This window comes from Nannobrachium achirus (genome assembly GCF_963921795.1).
Source record: "Nannobrachium achirus genome assembly, chromosome: 17".
Classification (NCBI taxonomy): Eukaryota; Metazoa; Chordata; class Actinopteri; order Myctophiformes; family Myctophidae; genus Nannobrachium; species Nannobrachium achirus.
The window spans coordinates 16,495,015-16,504,772 of record NC_137824.1 but is presented as its reverse complement, the minus strand read 5'-3'; the positions used below and the strand labels follow the sequence as shown (position 1 = coordinate 16,504,772).

Here is a 9,758-nt window from a genome sequence, read left to right as displayed (position 1 = left end):
ACACAACAAGAGATAGGCTATCTGTCTAAACACCTGAACGACGTGGCCATTGGCCAGAGCGCTCTGTCTTCTGGTCTGTGGAATGTAAAATAAGAGCACTGTTGACCCATAATGTACTGTTTTCACTGTTGCTACACTTAAAAATATAAAAGTGTGAACCCATAGTCATATTCATAGCTATGTAGGTACAGTATTTGGCATACAAATTGAGGTATGACATTTTTTTATTATTGCACAGCCCCATAGAGTAAAACAAAACAGAACATGTAACTAATTCAAATTTTACAATTATGTGTAATTGTGTCAACCCCTTTGGCTTGCTCAGTGACCCCACTGGGACACAACCCTGAAAAAGGGAAGAGAAGTTTCTCTTCATCACACTTTTTTTTTTTTTTTGAAAATCACTTTTATTTTCCTCCTTCAGAGTTTTACACACAAACATCTCTCTGCCTTTCAAAACCAAGTGTTGAGTTGAACAAGATCGAAGGTCAACTTGTGTCTGGCATGGATCCGTCTAGCATTGCCCTTTATTCTTGATCATGATGTTGGTCTTCATTTCACTGTGGAAATGAGAGTGAAAAATTAGGCATGAGTAGTGTTGTAAATCACCGGTTCCTAAACTTTTTAGCTTGGGACACAAACTAGTGAAAACAGCAGATCTACAAGCTCACGCCGCGTTGTGTATTTTCACTACTTATTAAACATTTGTGTTCTAATTAAAGGAATGTATGGAATTGCTTTGATTTCTTCTTGAAATTACTGAAAAAAGAAGAAAAAATAACTTTGATTTTGCTTTAAATTCATGACAAAATTGCTTTTTTTGGGGATGTTTTTTGAAAATATTTTTTAAATAATAATAAACAAAGGGACCAATAAAGATCTGACTGCGACTCACAAATGTGTCCCGACCCAGTGTTTGGGGAAACAGTGGTGTAAAGTAACTGCGTACATTTACTGCGTAGATATTTACAATTTACAAGTACAATTTTGAGGTACACATTACAAAACATACATTAACCACTTCATCCCTATATACATTTCTGTCATTTGATCTAAAAGCTCACAATGTCACATTGCGAGGCATTGTGAGCTTGTAGATCTGCTATTTTCCAAAGATCTTCATACATTTCATACATATGATAACTTGTGAAATGGGACATTCTGCATCATGAGTACTTTCTACTTTTGTTACTTTAAGTTAGGGGTGGGCGATACGGTGATACATATCATTGAGACTATACAATGTCTCCACGTTATGCCTTTTCAGAGATATCGTATGTATCGTGATAAAATGAGATTCATTGCAGAATTCATTTTGTTTAAAATCAGTTGTTCTCTAACCTTAAAATGTCAAGGTCTCCCCTTAACTCTGACAGTATACACATGAAACCAAATGGACCTGTAAGGGTCCATTTGGTTTCATTTGTATACTGTCAGAGTTACATACTTGAAAGGGTCAATTTAGACCTCCCAAAAGGAACCCAGAGTCCCTGGACCCCACTTTAAGGACCACTGGTCTAAATGGTCTGTTACTCCTTTTTCTTTTTAGTTTTTGTTACCTTGTAGTGATTTTACTGTTAAGTAACTTGAAAAATAACCATAACACCAACATGAAAAAGAATCGTGATAAGATCGTGTATCGTGATACAGCCTGGAAAAATATTGTGATATTGTATTTTTCCATATCGCCCACCCCTACTTTAAGTACATTTTCATACCAATATTGGACTTTTACTCAAGTCAATCTTGAATTCTAGACTTTTACTTGTAACAGAGTATTTCTACATTGCGGTATTGATACTTTTACTTTACTAAGTAAAGAATGTGAGTACCTTTTCCACCACTGCAGACAAGTAAACATGACACATGCACCAAAAAGAAACAACAACACCCCATCAAACGCAGGCCTACCTGTTATGTTCACACAGCATGCATTCGTTTGAATATTCATTGCCGTCGGTTGCACAAACCGGATTATAGTCACGCGTGCACATCGGCAAATGATATTTCCCACAGTCGGGCTATTGGAAAAATAAAAACAAAGACACATTATTATATTCTTTCTGACAACAAAGTATGTAGGATAACAAGAATAACAGCAGCTGTCATTATAATACTGTATATTTTTCTAACTCACCTCTATGCCATTCTCGTCTTGTGCCAAAACTATTAAAGAGAAGAGAGTTATTGAAGATCTTTCTGTTATTATCAGCCTATTACTGACAGCATATTATTTTGGTTGACAAGTTCATTGACAAAATTCATAGAACGCTTATTTGTACATTTATGTGTCAAAAGCATAAAACTCAACAAAGCTAGAGAGATTATTTCCATTGAGGTCCTTTGAAGGATTGACAGCATGTTGCAAGTGTTCACATCTAAGATGACATTTCTATGTATTATTTAGGCCAGGGGTTTTCAAAGTGGGTGACGGGGCACCCTGGGGTGCCGTGATGCCAGTCCAGGGCTGCCACGAGATAATTTGATAATATTTGGAATTCATCAATATCACTACATCAATATCACTTCACTATGCTTAGTAAAACACACCTGATTTGCACTGCACTCGATCAGTTCTTGTTCCATCTACGACAACTCTCTTCAAAAATGGCAGATCTACAAGCTCACAACGTCCCGTTGTGACGCGTTGTGAGCTTGTAGATCTGCTATTTCTGGTGAACCTTCCCCCCAGAATAGGCGTTCAAGTGGTTAAATGTCAAATATAACGTTATTTTCAGTCAGTTCTGATGGAAACGGATATTTCTCCAATATGATGTAAGATTCTAAAAAATAACAGTGTAATTCAGGGGTGCCATGGATGAAAATGTTAGTCAAAAAAGTTTGAAAAAAACCCTGATTTAGGCCATAAGCTGGCATTTTACGATCAAGGTTTGTATATCCAAACTTACCGATTAAGCACAGGAGTCCCAGCGCAGCAACGAGTCTGGTAAAGTTCCACATGTTTGCTGTTGCAGTGTCTCTGTTGTTGTGACTGGCGTGACGCGATGTGGACTCTTTTATATTTGACCTTTACCTCCTCCTCCTCCTTCTTTATCTCCACATATACCTCCCTTTTCCGCCAACAGCGTTTGTTTCCCAAGCCTGTGACGTAACGGAGTTATTATCCACAAACCAGTCTTGCCTCATGCCTTTGCTTGTTGTGTAAACCCCCCACATGACAATGTGCAGGGCTGCAGGCCTACTGTACGTGTAAACAAGACATAGCAATAAAGATCACCTATCTCTATCTCTCTCTCTCTGTTATAGTGTTAAACTCTTAGAGCTCAACAGCACCGGAGCGCAACCAAACATAAAAATGTTACTTTTAGTTCTACCGGATCTCTTCTCCACCAGTCCTCTCTAACATTTTAGTCTAGTTTTAATCTATATATTTAGTCATCATTTCCTTTAGTTTTTGCCAGTTAAAGAAATAGTCGATTAACATTTTCGTCATGGTTTTAGTCAAAGAAATTAACATTACTAATACTACTGTATAATGGAAATTATGAAATACTTGTTGTAATATTCAGTTTTCCATACTTGAGTGAGTTACAGGCGCTTTGTTATTTCTACGTCTCGTTATTTGTCTATATGAGTTTCAGTCAAATGTAATCAACTGAAAAGCCTTTCAGAACTGTAGATTGAATCATCAGGCTGCATTGACAAAGGTGACTGTAAGTGATTGAATCAGACGGACCTTTGTGCTCTACGAAAGAGAGGCTATTGTTGTTGAGTCATGTCAGGACAGAGGAAAGAAGGAGAATACATTTGAACATTGAATTGAATTGAATTAGCCTTTATTGTCTCTGAGGAGAAATTTGTCTTGGGCAATAAGAAGAAACAGCGTCGTACACAAATACAAAAAATACATACATACTGTACATATATACCTAAAATTCATACAGCACTTATCGTGAACACCCCAGTGTGCAAATATATCAAGAGACTCCAGTCCTGTATCACAGTACTGCACTCTCCCAGCATATAGGCGTTTCCTAGTTCCCCCCAGTGATTAATTATCTGTTATTGAGTGCTTTGATTGACAGTGGAACAAAGGAGAATTGATATCTGTTGTGCTTAACATTGAATCACCAATGCACCACTGGAAGGCTCTCTCTGCCTTGTGTGTTCTTGGGGGATTGCAGCCACTTAGAGGTCTCTTTTTGTTTGGTTTGCTTCCTACTTAGTGTCCTCCTATGTCTCACCAGACTGTTCATCTGTGTGGTGTCCATACAACCGTCCTAGTCCACACTTGGCCTCTTTACTCTTAAACGTAGGTGCACATGCTTATTCAATTCATCAATGAAATACATCTCAAAGAAAAACATTTGATCCACAATTTAAAAAAATTACACTTTACAGTTTAAAATGTAAACTGTATGTTGTTGGAATGTGCACAAGGCTTGAACCACAATCCTGGTATGTGTACAAAATATTTTATTTAGAACCTAATACCGGAATCCTTCTTGTGCAATGTCATTATAGGGTAGAGAAAAATGGATACATTTACCAAAGTGATGACAGCTGTCCCACAAGTTTCACATGATGAAGAACATGTGTCATCATATTTGTACTTTCCTCCTTATCTCAGACTGTGTGTTCAGCAAACATGGCTGTCTGTTCCTGTGCTGTTTGGTTTACTTCTGTAGCAGTCCTGACCCACATGTATTCCGGTCACATAATGTGGTCTGTGTGCAAATGTTTATATTTTCTCTGTCTCTAACCACTTAAACGTATATGTAGAATAAAAATTAAAACAAGATGTACACAACTCTTTGCTCGAAAATAGCCAATCTACACGCTCACATGTGGCTCTATTTTGGAAAAATAAAAATAAATAAAAAGTTTGACTATAACATAAATAAACCTTGAAAAACTAACATATGTGTGTGTATACACATAGGCTCTGTATCCATTAGAGCAGTGGTTCTCAACCTTTTCAGGCCGCGACCCCCAGAATAATCATATCTTAACTGGGGACGCCCCACCCTGACGAGCACTAAGAGTTGAGGCATTGTGAAAATAGCAGATCTGCATGCTCACAACGCCTCGCAAAACGCGAGGCGTTGTGAGCATGTAGATCATCTATTTTCACAATTTCTGCCTCTAATATTTGACAATTTGACCAATATTTAACTTGTCATTTTAGAGGTATTAAAAAGTCCTCAAATTGTCACTTTAGAAATGTGCAGATACACTTAAACTTGATGCTGGTTTGTTTACTGTTGAGTGAGAAAACAGTGTTGCACATGAAGTTAATCATCTGGGGACCCTCACTTTATTCTCTCCAGTTAATTCTGCATGTGTACACACCTATCTGTGATGACGAGCCTATGGGAGTATTGCTGGTCCTGGTTGGTGGTGGTGTGTGATTGGTGAAGCTCTGAGCAGTGGCCTCAACGGATTGGCCAGAGGGAGAAGAAAGCACAAGACAGTGCATGGGAAACTTCGTCAGAAAGCCAGGTGACAGACAGACCTGTTCAAATACATAACGTCATCTGAGATGACTAACTGTGTTTGAACACTGTTCACCTTGTAGACCAGTGGTTCTCAAACCTTTTTTGGAGCGGTGAAAGCGCTCCCAATAGACAGGTATGTCTGTGGGTGGGTGGGTGGCTGGCTATGTGGCTGGCTGGCTGGGTATGTCCGTAGCCTGGCAATACCTTGAGTGGCCACACACAACACACAAGTTAAAGGAGGGGCGCTGTTGTGCAGGCAGGCACACACACACACACACACACACACACACACACACACACACACACACACACACACACACACACACACACACACACACACACACACACACACACACAGGGTATAGCTGCTCAGATTCACCGCTCCACTTCGAACCAAGGTTTGATTTTTGTTTGTGCCAAAGGACCCCCAAATCGACATGTATTTGGCCACGGACCCCTCATCTGAAAATGTTTTGTGCCAGGTACCCATTAATGTACAAAGAAATATATCGTCGTTGTCGGGTGGAAACCTTGTATGTCCAAAAAACGATCATTGTGTATTTATCATTTAAAAAATTATTACAATAGTGAAAATAGCTGATCTACAAGCACACAGCGGCGTTGTGTGCTTGTTTATCTGCAGTTGTTTATTATTAGGATTATTATTTTTTTTAATTTGTATTGATACATTTTTCCTCACTCTTTCTGCTGCTGTTTTATAGTTCACGGCTGTTCTTAGTCATGGCTCTCAGTTCCCATCTGATGTCATGTGGGAGTTCCGACTTCTCCAAACCGTACTGAATAACTGCTAGTTTACATAACGACTTCAGTGTTGGATTTAAATCCAAGATATACAGGTCAACAGAGGGTGTGTGGTAATTGTCGTATCCCCCAAAGAATATGATACAATCTCTCACCATGCAACAGCCCATGCTACATGTATGCATCTGAGATGGGCCTTTCCCCTTGGGCCCAACCTTCTTCCAGGAGAAGCTCTGTGGATTGAACTTCCACAGATCATTGAAGGTCTGTTCCCTGTTGTAGCCACCATATATGTACAGCTCTCCATTGTAGGCAAAGGATGAATGAGACCTGCGTCCTTCAGGAAAAGCCTGTGCAAGAGACGTACTCAGCCAGCAGTTGTCAAACACTCTGATGTTGTTGTAGTAGACATTCTCATCATAACCCCCAAATACATACATCTTTGTCCCGATGATGGTGGCAGAGTGACCTGAGGAAACTGGTGGTGGTGTTCCTCTGATGTTAATTAAGGACCAGACCATTATGGTGGTGTCCAACTTCCAGATGTCATTAGTGCGTCCTCCAGTCCTGTCGACCCATCCTCCATGGATATACATGATCTTCCCCAAGACACAGGCTGAGTGGAAGTACCTTGCCTCTGGAACAGTACCAGAGATCTTGGGCTCCAACCATTTGTGGGCGTCGACATCAAAGGCATAAAGCAGGTTGCAGAAAGCAGTCCCACCCCAGATATAGATGATATATCCTATAAGCACAGCTGTGTGGCCATAGCGTAATGAAGGAACCTCAACAGTACGTCCTCCTCTTTCATTGGTCACTGGGGGAAGCGTCATCCAGCGTAAAGACACTGTGTTGAAAACCTGCACTTCAATCTGACCAATGGTGCCTAAGCTGTACAACTTGTGCTCCACTACAACAGCAGCAGGTACATAACGTCTTGATGCTCCATTCAGATTCACTGTCCAGCATAACATCTTTCACACCGTAATCTTAGTTGCTCTGTAAAACAATGGAGTCCTAATGTGTGAGTTAACGTTTATATTGGTTCAGTCACACAAACGTCACACAAGGTTTGACAAATGCACAAAGCCGATGAGTTGGGTCAGTCAATAAAGGAATCTGATTACTGTTGATCTCCCTGATATAGAAAATGTAATCCTCACTCTACAGCAGATGGTCTGTTCAGCACTGTTGATTAATAGTAAAGAAGCCTCTGCAGGAAGTTGGATCCGTTGGTAAAAGTTGCTAAATGAGCTTTTGTTTATTTGATGATTCATTTTAAAGGACATGGTTGTGATGACGACGTTGTGATTTTGTTGCGTAATGATGTCATCACATAGAATACTCCATCTGACTGACATCTGGTGGATGATGTCAACTGAACATAAACACTTCTGAAAATGGTTCAAACTAACAAATGAGGTCAAATGCTGTGCTGTGTGTGAGCTTGTAGCACCGTTTCAGCATGCAGCTGTTACCATTGCGGAACGCATGCGCAGTACAGGCAGCGGCATCAGTGATGTCAGTTATCTCCAAATTTGGGCACTGTTCAGTATCAGTGATGTCATACAGAGAGCGGACCGACAGACATTCGGACGTTTATTAGTAGTTTTTTTTTTATTTTTTATATATTTTATTCTTACATTTTTCCTCACTCTTTTTCCTGCTGTTTTATAGTTCACGGCTGTTCTTAGTCATGGCTCTCAGTTCCCATCTGATGCCATGTGGGAGTTCTGACTGCTCCAAACCGTACTGAATAACTGCTAGCTTACATAAGGACTTCAGTGTTGGATTTAAATCTAAGATATACAGGTCATCAGAGGATGTGTGTTTAATGTTGTGTCCCCCAAAGAATATGATACAATCTCTCACCATGCAACAGCCCATGCTACATGTAGTCTGAGATGGGCCTTTCCCCTTGGGCCCAACCTTCTTCCAGGAGAAGCTCTGTGGATTGAACTTCCACAGATCATTGAAGGTCTGTTCCCTGTTGTAGCCACCATATATGTAAAGCTCTCTATTGTAGGCAAAGGCTGAATGAGACCTGCGTCCTTCAGGAATAGCCTGTGCAAGAGGCCTACTCAGCCAGCAGTTGGTCTCTGTGTCAAACACTCTGATGTTGTTGTAGTAGACATTCTCATCATAGCCCCCAAATACATACATCTTTGTCCCGATGATGGTGGCAGAGTGACCTGAGGAAACTGATGGTGGTGTTCCTCTGATGTTAATTAAGGACCAGACCATTATGGTGGTGTCCAACTTCCAGATGTCATTAGTGCGTCCTCCAGTCCCTTCGACCCATCCTCCATGGATATACATGATCTTCCCCAAGACACAGGCTGAGTGGAAGTACCTTGCCTCTGGAACAGTACCAGAAATCTTGGGCTCCAACCATTTGTGGGCGTCGACATCGAAGGCATAAAGCAGGTTGCCGAAAGGAGTCCCACCCCAGATATAGATGATATATTCTATAAGCACAGCTGTGTGGCCATGGTGTAAGGAAGGAACCTCAACAGGACGTTCTCCTCTTTCATTGGTCACTGGGGGAAGCGTCATCCAGCGTAAAGACACTGCGTGGAAAACATGCACATCAATCTGACCAATGGTGCTGTCCCAGGGTCCTCCTAAGATATACACCTTGTGCTCCACTACAACAGCAGCAGGTGCATAACGTCTTGATGCTCCATTCAGATGCACCGTCCAGCAGAACATCTCAAACGCCGTAGATCAGGCTGTGTTTGTTAAGTCTTGCTCTGTAAAACAATGGCGTCTCAATGTGTAAGTTAACGTTTATATTGGTTCAGTCACACAAACGTCACACAAAGCTTAACAAATCCACAAAGCTGATGAGTTGGGTCAGTCAATAAAGGAATCTGATTATCTCCCTAATATAAATAAAATGTAATACTCACTCTACAGCAGACAGTATGTTCAGCACTGTCGATAAATAGTCAAAGGAGTCTCTACAGGCAGCTGGATCCGTTGGTAAAAGTTGCTAAATGAGCCTTTGTTTATTTGATGTTTCATTTTAAAGGTTGTGATGACGACATTGTGATGTTGTTGCATAGATGAGATGACTAACTGTTTGTACACTGTTCACCTTGTAGACCAGTGGTTCTCAAACCTTTTTCTGTGCCAATGACCCCTAAATTGATTCGGCCGCGGATCCCTCATCTGAAAATGTTTTGTGCCAAGTACCCATTAATGTACAAAGAAATATATCGTCGTTGTCGGGTGGAAACCTTCTTTGTCCAAAAAACGATCATTATGTATTTATCATTTAAAAAAAGATTACAATAGTGGAAAATAGCTGATCTACAATCTGCTATTTTCACTAGTCTTTTGCGACAGTCTTGTATGATGAAGCAGAGCTTTACTTTACGAATAAACATCCAAATGTGAAACCTGGAGATGCAAGGTTTCTGCGCGACAGTGACAATGCTCTTGCGTAGTGATTCATGTCCATGGACTCCCATTTTTTATTTTTTGGCGGCTGCATGCGCAGTCGGTTATCTCCATCTTTTTTTTTTTTTACAT

General features: G+C 40.5%; 1 protein-coding gene across 1 annotated transcript; it reads right to left on the bottom strand.

The window, feature by feature from the left end:
• Positions 1–381: 381 nt before the first annotated feature.
• Positions 382–3,047, bottom strand: LOC308301845 (trypsin inhibitor ClTI-1-like). Its single transcript, XM_080745971.1, has 4 exons — positions 2,910–3,047; positions 2,138–2,166; positions 1,912–2,021; positions 382–560 (listed from the first exon to the last, which is right to left on the bottom strand). The coding sequence occupies exons 1-4, from the start codon at positions 2,959–2,961 to the stop codon at positions 515–517; spliced, it is 237 nt and encodes a 78-aa protein (XP_080602097.1). The 5' UTR covers positions 2,962–3,047; the 3' UTR covers positions 382–514.
• Between the last annotated feature and the right edge of the window lie 6,711 nt (positions 3,048–9,758).